The sequence below is a fragment of the Cryptomeria japonica genome, chromosome 1 (assembly GCF_030272615.1).
Source record: "Cryptomeria japonica chromosome 1, Sugi_1.0, whole genome shotgun sequence".
Taxonomy (NCBI): domain Eukaryota; kingdom Viridiplantae; phylum Streptophyta; class Pinopsida; order Cupressales; family Cupressaceae; genus Cryptomeria; species Cryptomeria japonica.
Window position 1 is genome coordinate 305984890 of NC_081405.1, and position 26538 is coordinate 306011427.

The 26538-nt window shown below is 35.7% G+C and overlaps 1 protein-coding gene across 2 annotated transcripts in view; it reads right to left on the minus strand.

Moving 5' to 3' along the window:
- Window positions 1–26538, minus strand: part of LOC131026902 (choline transporter protein 1) — a 95559-nt gene that overhangs the window by 61487 nt on the left and 7534 nt on the right. For both annotated transcript variants that reach the window (XM_057956914.2, XM_057956913.2), the window contains one exon: window positions 94–239. In XM_057956914.2, coding sequence (XP_057812897.2) covers window positions 94–239 — 146 coding nt within the window. The remainder of the gene's footprint in view (window positions 1–93; window positions 240–26538) is intronic.

Consider the following 26538-nt stretch of genomic DNA (forward strand, 5'->3'; position numbering starts at 1 on the left):
TGATCTCATTCTGTGAATTGTTAACACTAAATACTGGATAGTTACATCCTTTCTTGAAGATTTACATATTTAACTAATCACTCAGAAATGCACCTTGAGAACAGCTTGATGGGAATTGATGGACATATGGACGGATTTTACTATAATACCACCTTCATCAATATCCACACCGCCCATTTGCTTCCAAAACTGCAATGAAGAATTTGAGGGGCGAGCCGCAAACTGACAACTCCAAAATACTGATTGAACATGGTCAAAGAGACAAAGCAAAGTTAATAAGCATCTGTTATGGACTTGATAAAAAAACATAGAAGAAAATGCATTCATTTGCTGATAATTTCCCCAATATTAGTCATCCAAGCTTGTGTTCGTCTCATTCATTTTACCCCTAACTACTCATACTGAGACTGGTCAAGCAAATGGAACAGATTATAACAACTGAACAAGACATGCAGTTCATGAAATTGTCTGTACCGGAATCAGTTAAGCAATGAATTTCTATAATTATCATGTAACCACCACTCTAATCAGATATAATAGCTCCTCACTAAGAAACTCTGCACAGCTAGGCAAAATAAGAGTTCATCGTTATAATGTTTACAGATTTCAGATATAACAATCATTTAGATCCGGTCTTATAATTTGCATCATGCTTGATACTCATATATCCACTTGCAAGACATCTGGAGTAAAATTCCACATCAAAAAATAATATCTTTATAAATAACACCTACATCCCCTAATGGTATTCCCCAAAAACGAACTGTGAGCATTTGACAAGTATTAGATAATTTAGGTACATGGTACCATCAATAACAATAATTTATTAAGCTAATGCATAGATGAAGACATAATTCCCTTCTTTATTGGTGGTGGTGGCAGTAGCATGTGTCATGCTACAGCCATCTGTATGGCTCTTTATATCCATGTAATGGAAATTTGTTAACACCGTGCTGTGGCCACTATAGATAGCTTAGAGATTATTTTGTTTTAGAGATTATATTGCAAACAGTTGCAGTTGATATGAACATCAGAGAGATGAAATTATTAGCATGAATATTTATATAGATGTTTACTACAATGCTTTATTTAATTTAAGGAATCTTGGATGGCTAAAATTCGGCCTTAACTAATGCCCTCTGGGGGGAGGAAGAGTATCATCAAGGAGAGGAATGTAAACCTTGGAAGAGGGTGAAATTGCCAACGAGCCATGAACCTAGAAATAAGTTGGCTTTGGGTTAGAGTTTATTGTTTTCCTATGTCAGGTTAGTTGAGTCGTGACAGTGTCAGTCAGTTGGGTTTTGGTCTATCCCTTTAATCATCTAAATGATTTAAAAAGAGAGAATCAGAACTATAATCTTATCTTGTAATAATTAAACTAAAACAAGACATTATATAAAGTCGACTTTAATTATATAATTGCATGAGAATATATATATCTGTGTGTGTGTGTGCATTTGTAATTTTAATGATCAATGCATATATACATATACATACATACAAATATATATGTGTGTGTGTGTGTGGGGAATGTAACTCATATATATATATATATATATATATAATGATTTTGAGAAAGGATTGGGTTAATGGATACTACGGCTATTATAGCCGAGATATTATCATTATTGTTGCATATTAGCAAGCTGGGCGTGGCGGGTGTAATGCCACCACACCACCTCCATGAGTAACAGTCAAGACCATAAGTTACATTGTGGGGTCAAGGCTTATTTATGAATGTTCATAATTGAATGGGAGATTATGCTCACGACACAAGAAATCATTCACATTTTCTCGGTACTGAGTAAAAATGCAGAGCCATTGTTATTGTCCATTATCATCACTGTAACAACAGAAGAAATAGTAAAGACGGGACAGGAAAGGAGCTTTCTCTGCAGCTCTCAATTCCAGTCAAGAATCAGGCATGTTGCATTTGTCTTATGTAGTATTTATTTAGTTACCATCAGACTATACGTCTCTTCTGTAATACCTTCAATCATTGCCTACAATATGAAAATATCAAAGATCAAATGAAAGCTCATATTTAATAAGTCGATTGAATTCTTTTATATCTTATTCTCGAATCTTTATAATCCTTCAATTGTAAGATCAGATGTAATGTAATTTTGTATGTGAAAGAGAAATTGAAAAAGGTGGAATCTTGTTTGTGAGATCATTAAGATCAATCACTTAATTGTTTATCGTGATTCTATGCATGTCAAATCCAACATAAATGCATTCGAAGAAGAGTTGATGACTCAGAAACCTTTGTATTTCATTAAAACACAGACAGGCTAGTGCTGATTAGTGGAAAGAAATGTTGCCTGAGTCTTGATATCGAACTCATGTCATTAATTTCTGCAGAGCCGATTGGCTAACATCAACTAGTCATAACGAAAGAAGAGTACTACATCTCTGCATGAATGTATTAACATTATCTTAAGGGTCGATGAACCCAGATCAGTACAGTCACATATACACTTTTCAGATAAATGAATTTAAATAATGGATCTGTCTACCTGATATCTAACGCGTTGTCATTATAAATCAGACAGTTAAGTCTTGAAATGCCAAATGATGGTAAAGTCATGTTCAGCTGAATAAGAAGACTGTTAATAAAATTATAATAATGTATCCATCAATTAATTTGGTTAGAAACCCTTCTTAATGGTCAGTGAAGATCATTTGATCAGTAAACTATTGAGCAGTTGGCTTGTTAGTGGATTAATGTTCCACTGAAGGTCGTTATTGGCCGTAGAATCAAAGTGTAATGTCCCCTATTTGGACTTAACTCAATTTGCCCTAGAATTCCCAAATAGGGTTTGGATTATGCTCGGGAATGTAATGTCCCCTACTAGGAGTTTGCCTGTTTCCCATAATTAAACATACTTCATCATACTTATTATGCCTTAAAACAAATTATTAAAACTAGAGAACAATTAGTATTCATAATACAATTGATAATTACCATATTTAAGCTCCCAATCCTTACTTCTTTCCTAATCATCAACCCTAACGGAGGATGGGGAATCACTATGTTAGGGCGCTAGAAAACCATTCTCCACAAATAGGTCCAAGGGTTTCAGGAACACCCATTCATACCACCTCTTGGGGTTCACCTACTTTGTCAGATATTAATACAGCCTTTCCCAAACAAAACCAACCTATCCTCATGAGGGGCAATAGAGTGAAGTGTCCCCCTTACTTTTTTTTCGGTTTTAAACACCACAATGCACCCGTTGAGGTTAGGAAAGAGAAAAAAATACTGCTGAAAGGTAACCCTTCCACTTTCTAATCACCAAGAGCCCAGTGTGGGTGAGGTGAGAGCATACGGTGAATAGGGGATCGTTAGCTCCAAAACAAACTGAAGTACAATGCTAGGCGACAAGCCAGCCCCTTCCGCTTGTCGAGTGGGCAAGAACAACTTAATGTAAATCACTGTACCACTTTTCAGCGGGAGGACAATTATTACAATGCTGAAAATAAGATCACTCAACCACTTTTCGGCGGGAGGGCAATTATTACAATACTGAAAATAAGATCACTCAACCACTTATTCAGCGGGAGGACTATGAAACCAACTGAAATTAAAAGATAGGCGGCTAGGCCATCCTCTTCCATTTTTTCAATGGAAATACAAAATGTAAAATACAATTAAACAAAGGTTGATCAGTACTACTGATTTCAGCATTACAATCAGAGTATTAACTTGCAGATTACAATAGGAAATTGATATCCAAACACACCAAAATGTTAGGAATTGATCTTCTAACAAATATGAGCTATCCAGCGTATGAAAAGTATCCAAACAGCTAAATAACTCAAGTCTGATATGAAGAATAGTATACTGAAATAACAGACCAACAAGAATAGAAATCCCCTAAATGCTCATAACTTTCTCCACGCAGCTCCTAATGACTTGAAATCAAATACAAATGGTCCCTGGAGAGGAGGCATCCAAAACAAGACCAACAACTCGCTGCAAATCAGATCAAAACATCAATGCACGCTTTTCAAGGCAACCTCCAGCATGGTACAGCCTGGGAGATAGGGTGATTTTGTCTAGAAATTCCAAATCAGCTCTAAAAATCACGAAACTTAGCAAAATGAATCACCTAGCCATGAGGAAAACATAGGACGAATACTTAGAAACGACAACTGAACCCTCAAAGACTTATGAATGAATTTCACTTTCAGCGCCATACACACAGCAAACTCCAAAATCTGAAAACAACACTCCAAAATCAGAAAGCATCAAATAACCTCATCTTCATTGAGCTCAATCTGCTCCTCTAAATGAGAAACAATCACAATATTTAGCTAGGGGATATCTTTCAAGCACGAAACTAAAGGAGGCTAGGAGGTATGCATTCCTCGAAGCAAAGTCTGAAATGATTTCGGCAACACTTCGTCGCAATATTCATGGATACCAAAAACATGAGCCCAACACTCTTATTTATAGCCTTTGAAGCTCCAAATTCAAATTCAAATTCAAATTCAACTCCCTCCAAATTGACATGAAATGAAATGAAGTCAAATGCCAACTTGGACGCCCAAAGCAATATAATATTTGCCTTTATTTTAAATCATATATTCCTCCAAAAGGAACGCCAAAATCAACTATTGCTTGGTCACTTTAAAGATTATAATCTTTAAATGAAATATCTCCAAAATGGACGCCCACCTTATGTCTTGAAAATGATACTTTATAAAAAAATATCAATAAAGTGCATTATGGCGTCCAAAGTAAATAAGTGAATTATTTCATAAAATTAAATTTTTCTTCTTAAGGCGTCCATCTTGCCTTATTAATAATTTCACTTATAAAATATTTTTCCTCAACCATGAATTCGCCCAACATAAGCTCAGACTTGCCAAAATAGCTCCAAAAATGCTAGAAAACCAACTACTCAAACTGACCTGCTAGAAATAGCCATCTGAACAGACCTGCTGAAACCCTGCTAAAAAAAACACTGCTAAAAAAACACTGCTAAAAATAGTAATACTAAAAATAGTAATTACTAAAAATAGCATACTGCTAAAAATAGTAAGTGTGTCCAAATGCATTTTAACCACATTCTAAGCAGTCGTCGCAACTTACTAAAAATAGTAAGTTCGGAAAATTATTTAGATTCATTTGCATGTCACACCATCGCGAAGCTCTTTGAAAACCCAAAAAACCAGAAAAATGAGTTGTCCTTGCCCCCACTTACTAAAAATAGTAAGTTTACCAAACTCCGTTGATTGCTACGCAGGTACCATCATTGCGAAGCTTTTTGAAAACCCAGAATCAATCCAGAATCAAAACTGTAAAACTCCAACATGCAAGCCACCAAAAATGCCAAAACATCCTCTTTGAAAATAGAAAACCCTAATTCTGCCTTTGACTAACCAATGGGTCTCGGAATTGGCCAACAGTCCCCAAAACAAACTAGAGCGGAAAAGGGGACATTACATAGAGAATGATTAAGCATTAGGTCATTAATATGCTAATCTCTCATGTATTATGAATGTATATGTAAATAAATGAAATTAAGCACAAATTGTCATATAAATCTGATTTCTCTATTATTAACAACTATAAATCTTCTGGCATTATTTCAATTATATGTATGTATAAGAATAAATGAAATAGCTTATATTATATGCCATATATTTTGCCCCTTATTCCTAATAGAATTCAAATATAACATTACTATAAATAAGCACTTAGTTCATAAGTAAGATACAGAAAACCAATCTGCTGTTACAATAATGATTGCCGGTAATTTCATCTGATCTTCTTCGATGCCCTCTTGGTTTCCTGTATTGGATACTTATACTTTCCTGTGGATGGTGGGGAGTCACAACCCCTTATGTGTTCGCCACCGTTTGTAAGAGAGGTGACAGTTCAGCTAATGCTTGCTTAATCTTATGGTAACATTTGTTAATTTCCCATCCATTGCACCTTAAAAATACTCTCTTCACTTAACCAATTGTTTAATTGTTGCTTGGGGAAAATGATAACATAGAGAAAGGAGAGACGATCTGCTTAATTATTATTGTTTAATTGTTGATTAAGGCTGAATTCACAGACAATGCAATAGTACAGGGTTAGATTGTTTCCTTTCCACTTGTCTAGGTCTGATCTAGATCACCAAAAAAAATTGGGAAGTCAGAGACAAATTCCTGAAAATGTAGAAGTCATAGCGGGGACACGACAGTCCACCCTTCCCAAGATTGCTTGTCCTCAAGCAAACCCTTACTAATATGCTCTTGGATTTATAACGATCTCAATCCATCATAGTTAGTATACTCGCTTCAATCCAACCACCATCATAGTTCTTTAGGATCCTAAGGTTGATAACATTTTCTAAGTGTGAGGAAAATTCGGATTCACGTACTTAAATTTCCCAATATCTCTTAACAACAAAACCCAGAGTTGGTAATTGGCAAGGCCTAGGATTTAAGACAAGTTTTTTCTCATCCCAGAGAGAATTAACAAAGACATCTTACATACCATCACTCTGAAAATCAATTTCTTTTTGGCATCATTTATAAATTTATAATTGTAAAGAACAGATTTGGTCGGTGTAAACCTTGCATAGTTTCATAAATATTTCATTGATTTAAAGTAGGGAAGTGAGCTTCTCATGTATTTAAGATGAGGATTAGGAGCATGATACATATGCAATGTTCTCTGAAAATGATCACTTTCAAGTTTCTCATATAGCTAATACAAAGTTTCCAGACATATTACCCAAGGCTTCTCTCCTTTCTTTTGAGCAACTCAGATATAATGGGGTAGGTATAAAATCATTACTTGTTCTGGTAATCTACTTTATTGTATTGCTTCTTCAGGATGTCTATCTTTCCAAAATAAACCTCTTGTTGTCTGGGTAGCTTGTTATTTATGGAGATTCATATTTTTGCACATATTGTCATTGATGTCAAAGGTTGATGATCAAGATTGTTTAAATTTCAGAAAAAATGTTTGAGCTGCTTCAGGTGCTTGACCTGCTTAAGCTGGTTGAGCTGGTTAGTTGCCTATGTGTTTGTGCTGACGTTGTATACACCTTATTTCTTGTCAAGTCATATCTCATGCCATGTCTTCATTTGACTTTTCAAAGGGATCGATTATAAGAAGACTTAATATAAACTTCAATTTTTATTTAAGTCTTTATCACTTTATCACATATTGAAGGCTACAGGTGTACAACAAATTTCTGATTGCAGCTAACATTTAGCCGGCTACAGGTGTACAATGACTTTCTGATTGCAGCTAAAAGTTTTGGACAGTTACAGAATTGTGGAGACGGTTCTCTTATTTCTTATTGCAAATTTTTAGAAGTTTTGTGGATGACTTTAGATTCCAGCTGTGCATAACCATTTGTGCAACACCTTTGCTATGTGGTTGAAGAATGGTTTTCTTCTGTCATTTTTGGATGACTGTGATGCTTTGTGTAACATCTCTGCCATATTTGTCTTCTGCCATCTTTGTAAGAGGAACTTTTGATGCTGTTTTTAAAAAAAACACGAGGTGCGTATTCTGAACGCAATAATGCTGGGCGTTTTGTTTTTAAAAAAAAGAGTCAACTTCTGTCATCTTGGACAGAGCTGTTTCTTATAGTTGCGAATCATTATGGAGCCGTGAAGAGTAGTGGAAGCTGTTACGTCTCAGGGTATTATTTTCTTCAAACAAAATGATAATCTGGTTCTTGATATAATGGTTAATTTATACTCTTCATTTGGTCTCAGCATACTTTTAAAAAATACGTGTTGAAGTTGTGAGGTGGTTGTGCTGTGAATAGATTCTTTTCTAAAAACATTTTTACAGAAGGTTAAAAAGTGCTCTTAAAAAAAACGCATGTGTGTGTGTGTCGGGTTGATGAACTGATTGTGGGGTACAGTAAGAGCAAATAAAAAGGTGTTACATACTGAGTAATGCTGAGGTACGGTGGTCTTTAGTTGTGTGTTGATAAATCATGAAGATACAGAATAGTGGGAGTTACTGAAGCTGAGATTTTAAGCAAGAGTGAACTCAGAAATTTTGTGCTGGGGATTTGGTTTCAGTGAAAGTATGTTTTTAGCCACATAAAGTGATCGAGTTTTGTAGAAATTGTGAAATATACAGGTGCAGAAAGAATTTATATACTCCGTGAAGCAAGTCAGAAGTTTTTGTGAGAATAGAGTACTTGGTTCCGATGCTATGTTAGTATGAAAAAGCGCAGAAATGAAGTGCAAGCAGTACAGTGAAGTGATCTCAGGTTCATGTCTTTGGTTTTAGTCAATGAAAAGAAGAGATTGTGTATGGTTGAACAATATTTTTATTCTCAGGTCCACTTGTCTTTAAAATATAAAAAATCGGAAGAACAGAGGTTGGTGCCTCTGCTGTTTCGAGTTGGTGTTCTTGAGAATAGAGAAACAAGTATCGCCAGAAATAGCCGAGTTTGGGCGATTTCCGAGTCGAGTCAGGCTGGGCAAGTCCAGGGGGCTCGGACTCGGACTCAGCCGAGTGTGGGGCCCAAACTCGGACTCGGCAATTTTGGCTGAGTTTGGCGAGTCCCGACTCCCAAACTTGGCCGACGGCATGTAACTTTAAGTTTAAAAAAAAACATTTCCAATATATTTCGAATTGATTTTTTTTGGTTTATATTATGCTTTGAGCCTAAAAGTGAACTTCATTTCATTCATTTGGCAAAATAGGAGGAGAAAGGGAGTTGTAAGGAGAAACAATAGAAAAATAACACCCGATGCCTTTATAAAATAATCAGTCTTTTGGCCTCATGGGGCACTGCCCCTCAACCCCGCCCTATATCGCGACAAGGAGCGCGCCAGGGGCGCTGCCCCTTGACCCCAAACCCCCGTCATAAAATTAGGGGGGAAACTGCGCTAATAAAAGTAGGGAAATTTTAACCTCCGAGTCTGATTAGGATTCATATAACAACATATACCGTCATTTGGTGCATCAAGAGTTGGAAAGTAAGAGTTTGCATCTCATTTGATCATATGATGACATGTATTTTTTATTCCATGAGTTTTGTAATATTGTATACATTTGACAATATTTATATATTTATGTTTGTTATTTCCTTCAGCTACAATTTGCGTTTATGCTTATGTGATTGATGTATACTTGTGTATGTAATCAAATTAGTTTCTGTTTGATGATGTTATTGTGTCTTTAAGGTGTATTTAATAAAGGGTGAATGAAACAAGTTTTAAATCTTTAAAAATCTCTAAATTTCTTGAGTTTTTCACTTTGCCAAGTCCAGCCGAATCTAAGCCGAGTTTTTTTTGCTGAGTCCAAGTCCCAAGTCAAGTCGGCCTCGTCGAGTCCGAGTGCCGTTTCTATGCTTGAGAGTTGGAGCTCTTGTTTGTAATTGGGCTGGTGCCCATCTTTTTAATGGAAGCTTTTGATGCCGTGGTCTTTTACCCGAAAGGGTTTTCCATGAGAATTCTGGTGTATGTGTCTTTATGATTGTTCATTATATATTCTATGTGATTTCAAGTTTTGAAACTTTAAAAATCTGCAATACTGATTCACCCTCCCCCCCTGCCCCCAACCTCTCAGTATTGCTTGTGTGCACTTCACATCTTCCGTTGCACTCCTCTGATATTATCTTAAGTTGCAAAACATGAACCAAGAAATGTTGTTGGGTGATCATGTCTAAGTCAAGGGTTAAGTGATCTTATGACAACTGGTTAGATAAATTTCTCGAAAATGGGTAGGGGCTGCATCATTTATGAAAGACGTTCAATCCTAATAGGTCTAGAAGATGTCGTGTAAAACTTAACTTGATGTCAATTTCATGATGATTGTCTGGGACATGACTGAATTACTATCTAACTTGGAGACTGAGATGCCTAGTTATGAAGAAGAGGTCCAAATTGCATTAGGACCCTCATGCTACAAGAGTTTGGAAATGCCCAATAACTTTTCTATATGCATGATGACAACCAACTCTAAAAGCTTACCAAGCTATGTATTTGAACTTTGGGTAATAATGTTTAAATCGGATAGATTTCAAAAGAGGATTACTAAGTCTACTGTGTGTCCTAGAGGATGGTACTATTTTATGGATTGTTCCTCATATTAATTTATGGTTATTGACCTATGTTTTTAGTGCCTTACTATTGTTTGTCATGAATTTATTATGAATGATTCAACCCATTTCCTTTCACATTTTATAGGCAAACTTATTATAAGTTCTTCATCCCTTCATGGAGTTTGAGCATCTGTATTTTCACACATTCTTCCTTCCTATCCTATGGCATACCACTTATACATTTCCATGGCATTGTTATGTTAAACAATCCCTGTGTTGTTTTTACTAGTGCCTTATCAATTTTATTTGTAGACAGAAGTTGGAACTTTGGATAATCTAAATCATGCACCCCATGTTAATTTGAATGCAAGAATATAGCTCTTGAAATGTTTATATGTAGTCATAAAACATCCATGGAATAAACTTTTTTGGGAGCACATCAAACATGAAGTGTACAGGAAAGATCATACACCCATGAAGTAACCACACTGGAAACATACTCGGCATGAACCAAGCACGTAAAGCATGAAGTATTTACCTGAGTATGCATAAGGCATGAATCACACACGATTACACGTAGAGCATGAAGTATGGCATAAAGTACATAAATACACATAAGGTGTGAATCATGCACATAAATACACGTAAACTATGGATCATACACATGAATACATGTAAGGCATGAATCATACATGTGAATACATGTAAAGCATGAATTATACACATGAATACACTTAAGACGTGAAGTATACACGTGAATACATCAAGTATACACATAAATTCTCTTAAGTCATGAAGCATACACGTGAATACATTTAGCACATAAAGCATGAAGTATACACATAAATTCACTTAAGCCATGAAGCATACACATGAATAAACGTAGCACATAAAGCGTGAAGTATACACATAAATTCACTTGAGTCGTGAAGCATACACGTGAATACACGTAGCACATAAAGCATGAAGTATTCACATAAATTCACTTAAGTCATGAAGCAAACAAGTGAGCACACATAGCACATAAAGCATGAAGTATACACATGAATTCACTTTAGTCATGAAGCATACACGTGATTACACATATTGTTAGATCCTTCTTATTGACTAGAATGAATTTGTTGATTCATCTTTACCTTGCAAGATAGTAGGATCAAATCTCCAATACAAATTGTAATGTCCCCTATTGAGACTTAACTCAACTTGCCCTAGAATTCCCAAATATGGTTTGGATTATGCTCGGCAATGTAATGTCCCCTACTAGGAGTATGCATGTTTCCTATAATTAAACTGTTTAAACATACTTCATCATACTTATTTTGCCTTAAAGATACTTCATCATACTTATTATGCCTTAAATCAAATCATTAAAACTAGACAACAATTAGTAATCATAATACAATTGATAATTACCATATTTAAGCTCCCAATCCTTACTTCTTTCCTAATCATCAACCCTGACAGACGATGGGGAATTACTATGTTAAGGCACTAGAAAATCTCCACAAATAGGCCCAAGGGTTTCAAGAACACCCGTCCATAGCACCTCTTGGTCCCCCTAAGGGTTTCAAGAACACCCGTCCATACCACCTCTTGGTGCTCATCTACTTTGTGAGATATTAATACCGCCTTTCCCTAACAAAACTAACCTATTCTCATGAGGGGCAATAGAGAATGATTAAGGATTAAGTCATTAATATGTTAATCTCTCATGTATTATGAATGTATATGTAAGCAAATGAAATTAAGCATAATTGTCATATAAATCTGATTTTCCTATTATTAACAAACATAAATCTTTTGGCATTATTTCTATTATATGTATATATATACGACTAAACCTAGCTTGCCGGTTCGGGTTCAGGTTTGCGGAACCAGTATGCCGATACGGCAAAATTTTGAAAAGGGGTTTGAGTTCGTTTGGGTTTGTTAGTACAAAAACATGTAAATTTTGCATATATATATATATATATATAAATATTTGTGCAGCCTATAAGCATGAATTAAGATTAGCATGTCACATAGCATCATATAAACAACAAAACAAACATAAACTTGTAATCATAGCATCATGATCATACCATAATAGCATCATATACATCAAGTTTAATATCAAAATGACAAAATATTCAAGTATCCCTATCTCAATAGTAGGTTTCAATTGGGTATATCTCATATCTTGCCCAGCAGCTCACGCTCAGAAACTGGGCTCCTTGTTTTGTAGAACAGCAATTGCTCAGATTTGCTCTTGCTCTAGCCAAACATGTTCTGCAATCTTGTACTGATATATCTCTCCAACATTGAACTAAACCATATAATGTTCCACTAGCATTATATTTGGTTGTTCCAACAGTGAAACACTTATTTGCAGGGATGTAAGCTTTCTCAGACAGATTTGACAAAAGGTTGTTGGTTGTGTTCCCGAAAGCATCTCTACTTTTCGTAATATCCATCGTGTTCACCAAGAGAATTCTTTTAGTATCTAGTCTTGAAATGAAATTAGAATTGTGATAGTGCATGAAACAGTCATCCAACCATATTTTCCCACCTATGTCGTTGGGGCAAAGGTCGTGAAGGGTTTTATTTGCTTCCACTGCACATTTTGAGCATCTATCTGCTGATATAGTTCCAGTTCACTGGACCAAACCGTAGACCTTACTAGGAGATTGGCCATGGGAAGAAGTGTTAAACCCTGAATTTTTAGGTGCATTAAGATACAGATCGTTCATAACTAGGTTTAAGTTTGTGGAATAGGTGCTGCCATTGGTGAAAGTTGAGGAATTATTGCATGTGTGCCATGCATAAATACACGACTAATGGAAAATTTTGTACAAACAGCAAAAAGAGGATGAACCACCTAGGCGGAATTGAAAAAAAAAAAACTTGGCATAAAAACTCACTTTTTGGGCCACCTAGACGCCCGGGTTCGCTTTGGGTTCTCTTTGGTTCGACCTGGGTTCACCCGGGTTCGAACCAAGACGAACCACCTCTGGGTTTTAAGAACCCTGGTCGAACCTAGTCGAACCAGGCCCAGAACCACGAACCAGAACCCGAACCAGGGGGGTCCAGAGGAGAACCCGATAACTTAGGAATAAATGAAATAGCTTATATTATAGGCCATATATTTGCCCCTTATTCCTAATAGAATACAAATATAACATTACTGTAAATAAGCACTTAGTTCATAAGTAAGATACAGCATACCAATCTACTGTTACAATAATGATTGTCAGTAGTTCCATCTAATCTTCTCAATGCCCTCTTGGTTTCTTGTATTGGATACTTATACTTACCTATGGATGGTGGAGAGTCACAACCCCTTATGTGTTCACCACCGTTTGTAAGAGAGGTGACCGTTCGGCTAATGCTTGCTTAATCTTATGGAATTGTTTCTTAACTTCCCATCCATCGCACCTTAGCAATACTCTCTTCACTTAACTGATTGTTTAAATGTTGCTTGGGGAAAATGATAGCATAGGGAAAGGAGGAACGATCTGCTATTAACATTATTTAATGCGATCTATGTAATTATTATTGTTTAATTGTTGATTAAGGCTGAATTAATATTATCAGATTTCCACAATCCATGCTAATATTTTAGTTGCTTCTGGATTTGATTGTGTGACTTTTTTTGCATCAACATTTTGGATCACACTTTGTGATCCATCATTAGGATGTTTAGAGAATGCCAGGATATGAAAGTCTTCATATCCTGGCATTCTCTAAACATCTTCATATCCTGGCATTCTCTAAACATCCTAATGATGGATCACAAAGTGTGATCCAAAATGTTGATGCAAAAAAAGTCACACAATCAAATCCAGAAGCAACTAAGATATAAGGCTGAATTCACAAACGATGCAATAGTACAGGGTTAGATTGTTTCCTTTCCACTTGTCTAGGTCTGATCTAGATCACCAAAAAAAATTGGGAAGTTTGAGACAAATTCCTAAAAAAGTAGAAGTTATGGCATGACACAAAGGACATTGAACAATTAGTTTGTCTTGTGAATAGTAAATCAATGAGTCTGTTGGGCTCAGGTGTATGGTACAAGTCAAGTAAGGGTGGTGAATACTAACAACACGTTAATCGTGCTTGCAACTTTTAAACCTTAGCCAAGGTGATACAATGCTTTGCATGCGACCGTCAATTCACATGAATCATATACACATCCTAGTCAAATGGTCATGCTAGTTAGGAGGTACCTATAGTGTGTGACCGACTAGAGTTGTGTAGGTTCTAAACACCAGGTGCAGATGGCAACTAGTCCTAGACCTTGGTCTACACCCTCATGAAGGGTAGGGCCAAATCCAGAAGGAAGGTGTGCAAGGGACCGCTAGGTCTATGGTTGGAGGTAAAGCCCTTTGATGATGCTCTCCCTCTTCATAGGAATGCCGAGACTTGTAAGAGTGATTCCAGTTGTATAGCACACTTGTTCAATAATCTCTAATCCTTTCTCTTTCCTGATGTATAAATGCCTGATTCTTGTTATTAAGTATTTTAATTTAAGTTATGAAAGATTTACTTTATTGCATTTCCAATTCCAAATAAAGTTAGCTAGTTTCAGTTGATGCTGAAAATCAATTAGTTAGTTAGTAAACTACTTTCAGCTGAAACGATTAGTTTTTTCTCTTTTAAATAAAATATATATATCCTATACTTGAAAGTATTTTGTTTCATTTTTAATTGTTTTAGTTCAGCATGTTACATATGGTATCAGAGCTACCAGGTTTGACAGTGAATCTAGGGCTCGCCACCTAGAAAGCCTAAGATAGAAAACTAAGACAAAGCATTTTAGTGATTCCAAGATGTGGATTCGAACCACTAAATGAAAAAGGGTTTGTGACCTAGCATATGTCTATCTATGGAAGACCACGCTTAAATATAACTACTCATGTTGCTCACTCCCTTCAGAAACCGAAACCCTAGCAAAAGCTATTAAGTGACTTTAGAGGGAGAGACGAAAGTGGACAGCTTCAAGAAAAATAAGCAGTTAAAAGCATCCATCCTTTCTAAGATGAAATCAAAATCTGAACCACTTCCGAGAAACCTACCTAAGAAAAGAGTTGAGCCAGAAGGGCCAAGAAACCACCGAACACCAACCCTTGCATTTAGACTTGTTCCTTATTCTGAATTTGATGGGCAAGAAGAGCCCATCACCGATGAGGATAGTGACTCTTAGATTGAGTCTTATTTTGTAATAACTAGCAATTTTGAATGTAAACTTTTGGTTTGAGCAATATAAGCTAAATTTTGTTGTGTTAACAAATTATGGACTTAATTGTATATTCTCTTTTATTCAATGTTGTTAGAATATTATTTTATTAGAAACTGAAAGGATACTCTTAATACCTTCCTGAGAATAAAAATTGAGAATAGACAACTCTAGGAATGATCATGGGAAATCTAAGGATGCCGACAACCCTATAGCTAAATTGAATCAGCTCTTAAACATGATGAATGAAACCCAAACCAAACTTATGAACCTAGAACGGAGGTTTGAGGGTCAACATGGAACCAGAGAAGAGGAACATGAAACTCGGTCTAGAAGAAATTTCAACAAACAAGAGCACACCATGCAAAGTGAGCAACAAGAAGAACACTTCGGAAACCAAACCCTTAATGTCAAGCAAGATCACTTAGTAACCGAACTTTCCAATGACATGAAAAATATTAAACCACCTAAATTTGAGGGCTCCATATCTGATGATACCACTAAGGCATGGTTGACGGAGATGGAAAAGTACTTTGAGATCCAAAATTACTCCGACAACTCCAAGGCAGCCTGGGGCGCTTATCAACTGTCAAGAGAGGCAACTACTTGGTGGGAGAATAAAAAGGCTGAGTTGGGATTGAAAATATCCTAGACTGCTTGGGAACAGTTTGTAGGAATTTTTTGATAGAGATGGATTCCACAACTACTCTACGACCAAAAATTAATGGATTTTTAGAACCTAAGACAAGAAGAGTTGTCAATCAACAAATATTGGGAAAAGTTTACTAGATTACTAAAGTATGTACCACAGATCCAACAAGATGAGAACTATCGCATCAAGAAGTTTATCATGGGGCTCAATAACCAAATTGGAGGAGCAAAAGACATGCTTGCATCTCGTCCTATGGATGAATTATATGAGAAAGCAGTTAAGCAAGAAAAAAGATTGAAGAAGGATGATGCTTACAAGGATAAAGGACGGAATAAAGTCAACTAGACACAGTCTTCATAACCTTTTAAGAAGGGATTCAAAGGGAATAAACAAGAGTCCAAAAAGGATAAAAAGGGATTCCATAATTTTAGGAAGGAAGGAGACCTTTTCGACAAAGGTACAGAAAGAAAAGGGCCACCAAGTGGATAATTCACATGTGGCAGAGACCATTATGCAAATCAATCCCAACTAAGAACCAGGGCGGCCAACAGCAAAGGAACCCCTTACCCACCCAACAAGCAGCTTTCTAGCAAAGAATTCACGTTGGTCTAGATAATGAGCAAGCAAAATATCAAATTACACCAATTGAAACGACATGTATGCTTTATGGAATCCTATAACTATTTTGATAGATACTAGTGCCACAAAATGCTTCATATCTCCTAAATTATTAAGTAGATTTCCTAAAAGAACTAGTTTTATGGCTAATTCTTGGACTGTAGAATATGCTATCAAACAAGAGCGTTGGTAGAGCACTGTTTTTTTGAAGCTAAGGTTGAACTTCTAGGGTTTACTACAGAGTTCAATTTGTATGTAGCACACCTAGGTTCCTATGATGTGATTTTAGGAATGAATTGGTTATGGGAACATAGGGCCAAAGTCAACTATTTTTCCAAGACTATGGAATGCTTGGATGAACTCGGAAACAAGGTGCAATTTCAAAGTAATATGAAGGGGTGTCAAGTGTTTGTAGTTAAAATGGAAGAAGCCATGGAATCTAAAGAGATTGCTTATCATGTTGACATGATGAAGTATGAGATGTCCTCACATGATGAGAATGGCTTTAAGGAAGCCAACAAGAAGGAAGAATCCTTCACAGAAAAACATCCTTACCTTCGGGATTATGAAGATGTATTTCCTAAAGAATTGCCAGGATTGTCGCCTAAGAGAGTGTTTGATTTCTCCATTGACTTGGCACCAAGAGTTGAACCTATATGTAAAGTCCCTTATTGCATGACAATTGTTGAGCTTATGGAGCTAAAAGCACAGTTGCAAGAGCTTATTGGTAAAGGATTGATTTGACCCAATGTATCACCATGGGGAGCTCCACTGATATTTGTTAAGAAGAAAGATGGAACTTTGCATCTATGTATATAGATTATCGAATGCTGAATAAGGTTACTATTAGAAATAAGTACCCTTTACCCCAGATTGATGATCTATTCAATCAAATGCGAGAAACTCCAATATTTTCCAAGATAGATTTGCGGTCTGGTTATCATCAACTTAGATTGAAAGAAGAGGACATTCATGAAACAGTGTTTACAACTCGGTATGGGCACTATGAGTTTATTGTATTACCTTTCGTGCTCACCAACACCCTGACAGCATTTATGAATCTGATGAGCAGTGTGTTTAGGGATTGTCTGGATAAGTTTTTGTTAGAATTTCTTGATGAAATACTAATCTACTCTAAAAATGAGGAAGACTTCCAACATCTGCAAATAGTCTTACAACAACTTCGAGAACACAAATTATATGGGAAGTTATCCAAGTGCACCTTTTTCCAAAAGGTAGTACAGTACTTAGGGCACATTATCTCCGGAAAGGGTATAGCAGTACATCCGACAAAAATAAAGGCCATAATAGAATGGCCAATCCCAAGAAATGTTCAAGAGGTTAGAAGTTTTATGGGTCTGGCAGGCTATTACAAGAAGCTTGTAATGAATTTCTCCCGAATAGCTCATCCTATCACTACACTTCAAAGGAAAGGGAAGGATTTGATTGGACGAAGGAATTTCAGAAAGTGTTTGAGTATTTGAAAAAGAAGCTAACTACAACGCCAACTTTGAGTGCCAGATCCTGAGGGGCATTTTGTGGTTGTCACAGATGCTTTTGGAGGGTTAGGAGTTCTCATGCAGGATGGGCAAGTAGTTACATATGAGTCAAGGAAGTCGAAAAACTACGAACAAAATTATGCACCTCACGATCTCGAGCTTGCAACTATTGTGCATGCTCTACAGATGTGGTGACATTATTTAATGGGAAAACCATTTGAAATCAGATCAGATCATCAACAACTAAAATATATATTTACCCAACCCAATCTAAATGCCCGACAGAGAAGATGGTTGGAGTTGATATGGATTGCAAATGTTAGTGATAAATACATTGTTGCAAACAATCTAAGTTATTGAAATAAATCACTAAGCCTTACAGACACACAAAGTCATTGTACCACGTTGTTAACATCTCTAACACTTATTTAACAATCATGAATTGAGATAATAAATTATATTTTGATTTGCAAATTGCTTTATATAATCAACTCTTAAAAATACCAAATATGTTCTTCAATATAGATATAACAAAGATTTCACAATGACATCAAATTGTCTATCAACATGAAGCTCATATGCAATCCTTGGGTGAGATTGCCCAAATTTGAATCAAGGGTTTCTGCCACTAATTCCAGACCTAGAGGGGTTTCGTCCTCCAATCAATTGAACCAAAGTCCAATGCTCCAACAAGGAGTAGAAAATTAGATAATAAAAATGTTTCTCAACCATTCCCTTCTCCTTACTTGGTTTCTATTTAAATACCCCTTTCCTCCAATGGCCATAACTCTTTCACATTCCGTCATGACCTTTAAGAGAAATTATTATTATTTAAAATAAAGTTTAACATTTAAATTAAATTTGAGGCCCTCTTTCTTATAAGTATTTTTATAATATTTTATTATGGGTGTTTTGGGTTTATCTTGATTTTAAAAAAAGAGGACATTACACCTTTCTAACTCAAAATTTGTAACTGAACAAGAGCTTGCCCCTTTTGTTTCTCTAACTTTGAAGAAGAAGAAGAACAACCCTTTGACATAGTTTAAGGCAAATTGATTTGATTCTTCTCAAGAAGATGCTTCAACTCATCAATCTATTTTGAATAATATTGATGTTCATCATGCCCTGATTTCTTGCAATATGCACACTTAGGCCTCTCCTTCTTAGATGATTCCCCTTGAGAGGGAGAGGATTCAAAATCTTTGTGTGGCTTGTTCTTTTTCTTCTTTTCTTTCTTTTTAAGATTCCCTGATTTTTTCTATACCTTAGGCTCTAGCTGTTGGTGTTGGAAATAAGCCACACCCGGACCGACGATGGACTGGTCCAAGAGGGGTCAGTAGCTCAGTGGTAGAGTACTCCAGCAGCGTATGGAAGGTCCTAGGTTCGAGTACTAGCTGATCCATGTCTCAACATGGTATCAGAGCCAAGTCCAGGCTAGGAGCCCCAAGCACACGAGAGGTGTAGCTTAAGGGGGGGTGTTGGTGTTGGAAATAAGCCACACCCGGACTGACGATGGACTGGTCCAAGAGGGGCCAGTAGCTCAGTGGTAGAGCACTCCAGCAGCGTATGGAAGGTCCTAGGTTCGAGTCCTAGCTGGTCCATGTCTCAACACTAGCCACCAATGCTTGCAGTTTAGAAGACTTAATGAGTCTAATTTGAATTAAAAACTTGATGAGCCCCATTTAAATTAACTTTGTTTCCTATTGGATTATAAAATTTGAAAAGTCGTCAAAACTTGGATCAACGTATACAACTCCCATGGAAAGTCCCATCAGTATGAAAACCAAAAACAAATACTAAATACTCAAGACCAAGCTAAGATAACACATTTAGAATCAATAGTAAATCCTCCATAATAATCTTGCAATCCTTTAGTTGTGTTCTTAGTTGCTTAATCTTGGAGATGTAATCTTAGATGTAGCCAAAACCTTTAGAATCAAGATTCATCAAATCTTTATCAATTTGATATCCCCTAATCTTGTTAGTTTTACTAGACAATTTTTCAAAAGTCTCCTAAGCCTCCTTAGGTGTTTTGCATGATTTAAGATGAAATTGTACATCAAAAAAGATTAATGAACAAATACATCCAAGTGTTTTCTCACAATTGATCTCTCATGTTGCCTTTGCACTAGTATCAGTAGTTTTAGGAATAGATTCTCTTAGATATCCTAGATAACCTTTTTGCATTAGACAATTCCATACCGATTGTCTCCATTGAGCATAAGTCTATGGAGTTAGGAGTTCAATTTGAGTTTTTCCCATTACATAGCAAAGAACTGAAAGCAATCAACCACCACCATATTATCCCCCCGAATTACTCAATCAAAAATCCCTCAACAATATATGATCTTGGCACTTTATATTCAGTGCAATTACAAGTGCCACTTGCCAAAAACAATGAAGTGGTCCAGATCTTAGTATATGCAAATGTCAAATTTGGCCACAGAACTAAAATAAAATATTATGATACAATGAAACCAATATAATTGCACCACTACAAAGTACACAAAAAATTGTGCACTTTTAAAAAATGCACGAAACAATGTTAATGTATGATCCCAAACACAGCCCTAGAAATTCTCAAAACAAGAACAGCTCAACAATACTTGTGAGAATCTGTAATTTCTAGAAAAATCGAATACCAAAATCAAAAACTGTTAGCACCACTGCCAAGCTCACGAAATTATGCCCCAAATCACAAACAATTGCTCAATAAAAAGAAAGCTTGTATGATCAAGAATGTAGTGTAGTTGGCTTGGGCCATGGGTTTGCTCCCCATTGGTTCTAGGTTCGACTCCAAGGCCTTATACTCACCTGATGGATCGAGCAAGCGGGCTGCTGGGTCCATCCCCAGAGACTAATCTCGCCTCAGCTCGCCCCAAATGGCCGCTAGGCTAGGTCGCGGGGATACCCTGTGGCAACAAAAAAAAGAATGGAGCAGGTGAAGTTGGAGTGCAAAATTGACATCGTCAATGGGATAAAAAGATTGGTTAGAGGGTGAAAATGTTGACATTAGCATGAGCAATTGCCAAAATATGCTTATGTGGGTTGGAATATTCCCTACTAACCCAAATCTGTTGTTTATTTCTCCAAAACTGCCCAAGTGAACCAAAAACTGTCTTTTTTTAAGCACAAACCGCCCTCCAATTGGTAGAAGTTGTTTGTTGGGTTTTTGAGCTGTTTTGTGGCAAAAAACCACCAATAACCACAAGTTCACTGGCAATATTTTCGAAAGGCGATAGTTTGCTGGCAGGGCAGGTGCCAATTGCAACATACCTTCTTGTGCTGCAGTACTTGTGAATAATCATTTTAAAATCTGAAAAATTATAATATAAAATAATTTGAAAATTCCAACCATACCAATACTACACAAAGGATGACACTTGTGCCAGCAATGTCAGCAATGTCAACAATCGCATGATTGTATGGACATTGTCTAAGGGAGAAGTATCCAATTTTGACAAATTGGCAGTTGATCCGTAGGTTCTAAGGCCTCCTGAATGCAATGATAAGGTCATATTTGACCCAAAATGCTCCAAAACTGTAGCTACCTTCTGGATCTAAAAAACACTTACCAACTCCAAACTCATGTAGCTCTAGCCTCGCATGTCCAATTTGGACAAATCAAAAGGCTAAACTGACTTTCTTGGACACCCTAAACTCAATAGTGAGCTCAAATTTGTACCATCATGCTCAAATATGAACCTACAATATAAAGCTACAAAGAGGAACCCCAAAAAAATCTGGTATTTTTATCAATTTTTATTATTCTCTAGGTCAAATTCCATACAACAAAAGCATACTCAACTTTTCAAGATATACCAAGATTTACAACCTAGATCTTTCAATAAAAACTAACAAGAAGCAATCCCACAGGTTTTGATACCATATAAGAGTTGGCATAAAATGCTCTATACCATGTAAGATTTAGCTAAAGATGTAGCCACCCCAAAATCTAGAGCTTCAATCAAAGCACGTGAGAGATCAAATATAAGAAAATAATGTTATTTCATCAAAGGATGCAAATGATAGATTACAATGGATTGATTAAGAATACAATGAAAACCCATTAGTTATAAAGACCAAGGTGAGATATAGAATTACATAAGATTATGACGTCTGTCCTAATATTATGACTTGACATAAAATGATTAAGTAATACATGCACTCTAAATAAACTTAAGTAACTAGTGTGAATAGGACCTAGGTGGTGACCCAAGTAAGTCAAAAACCTCATTCACAACAACAATATGCTCAATTTATGTCCCAGATGAATATAAAAAGAGATGCAATCTATAGAATAGGATAACTTATTCCTTCCCTAAAGTCCCAAGGATCTTGAGAGATGATTTTAATATGGTGGAATATGAGGAGGATAAAATTGGGGGTAAAGAAGCTTTATGGAAAGAGAATGAATTATATTTCTGGTCTAAATTGAAAAGATTTCTTAATGTAGTGGATCCTCTTGAAAAGAAAAAAGATAGCAATAAGAAGATTTGGTATACCTAGTGTAATAACCAAGCAACGAGCAAGAGAGACTATTCAAGATTGGGTAGATTCTATGCAAACAAAGATTTAATTGTATTTGTGGGTAATGAGGAGAACAATCCAATTCAATTATCACCTCCAAAATGTCAGATCCAAAGCTCGTTGTTTGGACACAAATTGTTTAGATGGAATATCAAATTTCAGAAACATTAATAAGAAGTTTTAAACTTTTAGAGTAATTATGCCATTGAAATATGGAAAAATATGTTGTGTTCTTGGAAAGCTATGTTGGAAATTGTGGGCAAGAAGAAAGCACTTGAAAGGAGGAGAGAGAAAGCATGTTGGAAGAGAAATTTTTAGATCTTGAATTCAAGATGCAAAAGGAGATTGAGAATAAGGAAATTTATGAGGATCTTTGTAAAATAAAGCAACAGCTAAGATGTACTTGAAATTACAAAAACAAGGGAGAGAAAACTAGGGCTAGGCTTAACTACTTAAAGGAAGGGGACAAAGGATTTTAATATTTTTTGAGCATTTTGAAAGCTAAGCAAAATAGAAAGAAAATTGGTCCTATTGTTGTTGAGGGTTCACAAACTAATGAGCTGGAAAGTATGAAAGAGGCTTTTCACAATTTCTATCAAAAGTTGTCTATTTTGAAGATAATGATTAGACCTTTGTTGCTAGAGAATTCTGTAAGAAAATTATCCCAAGATAGATCAAAGCAAAAGAAGTAAATGAATTTAGTGAAAGGCTTAGTAGGAAAGAGATAATCGAAACAATTAAGTCTTTTAACAATGGCAAATCTTTGGGTATTGATGGTCTCCCAATTGAGTTTTGTAAAGCCAATAGTGAGTGCATTGTAGAGGAGTTATTGGAAGCATAAGATGAAGCTTTTGCTAAAGGTTTTGAGTAACATTGTTCCTACGAATCAAATTAGTTTCATTAAGGATAGGTGCATTCTATAGTATTTAATTACAAATTGGGAGAGTTTGAATTGGGCTAAAGTTTCTGGGTAGAAGGTTTGTATGATGTTTCTAGATTTTGAAAAGGTTTATGACAAAGGTGGAATCGAATTTTGTAATAACTATGCTAGAAGCTTTTGGACACCCTCAGGGCTTTTGCAAATGGGTCAAAATTCTCTTTTGTGATGCTTCTAACCAAATCAACATTAATGGTTCCCTAATTGATTCTATTTGGCTTCAACAATCTATCAAAAATGGGTGTTCCTTTGCACTCACTCTTTTTGTTATTGTCACTAATGCTCTCCACTAAATTTTGAAGACTGAGTTGTTCAACCTCCTATTAGGGGTGTTATCCTTCCTAATAACACTGAGCTTCTTAATGTGTAATTTGCAAACGATACTTCTTGTTCATTGAGCTTAGTTAAAAAAAATTGATAAGACTAAGTTTGTTTCATGATGCTTCTGAGGCAAAAGTTTCTAATAGCAAATATATTATCTTGGGCTGGGAAGAGACTCCTCCAAGTTGGCTTGTGGTTAAAATTGGTAAAGGGCAATCTAAAAAAAATTGTCCGGTACTTGGGGATTTTGTTCTCTATGGAACTTTCTTTGAAGGAATAAATGGAAGTGGAAGCTTAATAAAATTCTAAGTTGCTAGTTTGGGTTCAAGTTCAAAAACCCGATTCGCCAGTTCGGCAAAATTTTGAAAAGGAGTATGGGTTCATTTTGGGTTCTTTAGTACAAAAACAATATAAAAATTATATATATATATATATAATATTATAGTATAGTATATATAATAATATAATAATAATATATACTATTACATAAAAAATATATATCTATATTATATAATATATTGTAAATACATATATTATAAAATAATATATTGTCTATATAATATTTTTTTTTTTTGCTTGGTAATGAGCCGAAGCCAAATCGCTTTTGACTAGAGCTATGAACCAGTGAGACCATATTTTTGAGGGGCCTCATCCTCATATTTGTTCGGCAATAACACCCTTATATCTGCTTGTGTCGTCCTATCTTCCACGCCCAGGCATCACCTTATCTCTCCATTGTTTGTGTGTGGGACACATGGGGCTCGAGCAGACTCAAACCCAAGACCTCCCACGTAGGAGGCTTGCAACTAACGGCTGCATTGTGGGGTCATCCCCATCTATATAATATATTATAATATTATATTTCTATTATATAATACATTATAAATATATTATATATTAGAAATATATTACTATACAATATATTATATTATAATATATATTATATAATAATATATAACAAGAACTGCGGCAATTCCAAATATACCACTATGGAGCTGTTCAAAACAATATCTGAGCAAAAGTCCAAACGTTGGATAGGAAGCACTAAAGTTGGCAATGCCATACCGAATACAAACCCATACCCAAACAGTATTTAGGCAATACAGGGGCCTATATAGGTGAACCCGGTAACTTAGATAAAATTGAAAAAAAAAAAGATTCTAAATGGTACTCATTTGCTCTCTGTGGCTGGGAGGTTGCAAGTCTATCAATAGGTTCTAACTTCCTATAGTATCTACTATGCATCAACTTGGCTTTTTGGTAGTCATCAAGTTTGAAAAATTCACAAAAATTTGAGGGACTTTTTGTGGTTGGATAGAAAAGATCATAAGTAGAGGCATGTAAGTCAATTGGTCAAAAAGCATTTGGGGGGGTTGGGTCTTAAAATACCTTAAGCTTCAGGGGATTTTTCTTGCTGTGAAGTGGATTTTGAAAGCCTTTTGTGGGAAATGAAACTTGGAAAGGTTTGATTGGGAATAACATTGCTCTTTCTAGAAGAAAGGGTAGAAATTGGACTACTTTATATCTCCATGATTTATTATTTGGGAAATTTTTTATTCAAACTTTTGGGTCTATTGTTTTTAGCAATATTCGAAGGGCCTGGGAGAGTGCGAAGCATTTGATTAAGAATAAAGAAGGTTTCTTTTCAGATTGCAGAATGTTTAATTGCCTTCAGATCAATTTGGTCAAATTTGAATTGGAACAATAAACCTCCAACTTTTACCCAAGAGTGTTCAGCTAAACAATGGACCTCTAAAGGGATTAATGATTTTATGGGTATATTTGAAAATGATCTGTTGAAAAACTACGATATGTTACAGAAGGAATTTGGTATTAACTATTAACAGTAATTAGAAAAGAACCTTCTTTGTCCTGAAAAAGGCTTTTATATGGCGTGAACTTCCCTGTTTCCTTAAAACTCAACCAGATGTTGAGTAATTTCATTTGTAAAGATGGTACTGTGTTCAAAAAAAAATAACTGCAAAGAAGTTACATGGTTTGTTGGCTGACTCGAGGGAAATAATTAACAAGCTTAATGGGAGCTGGAAACTATCCTGGTATGTTGATTCTTGGTCTTGTGTGTTAAAGTCTATTTGAGCATCCTTTTAAATTTTTGTGAACATAAGAAAGTGTGTTATAGATGGTTTCTTATCTTAAAGAAGCTTGTTGTGAATAATGAGCTAGCTTCCCTGGGCATCCCTATTAGATATTGTGCTCTTTGCAACATGACTAAATCCTTTGAACATTTATTTTTTGAATTTACCTATTTATTTAAGCATTCGTCTTCTTTTTTAAGTAACATTATAGGTTGGGATGTTAGAAATGGTTTTACCAAGTAAGAAATTGTTGGTCAACAGATTTGTCACTTCAATTAATACTCCCTAGCCCACATAATTGACAACCTGACCAACAATTGAGTCACTTGCAATGGTATTTGCAAGTGCCCTTTGCTTATTTTACAAGGTGCAGCTACCTTCGAATGATATGCAATGAATGAAAACACAAGGTATATTTTTCACCAGAAAGTAGAAAAGGCAAACTAACACCTACCTATAACCATGAAAGTAGATGCAAAAGATTGATTTTAGAATGAAGTGAATGTAGACAAACAACATAAAGTTTACTTATCCCACACTCACAAATGATATCCAAGGAAAGAAAGAACAGCAGACCCTTTTCAACAAATGATTTAATCTGAATTCAAAACTTCAAAATTAAATACATACACAGTCGGATAT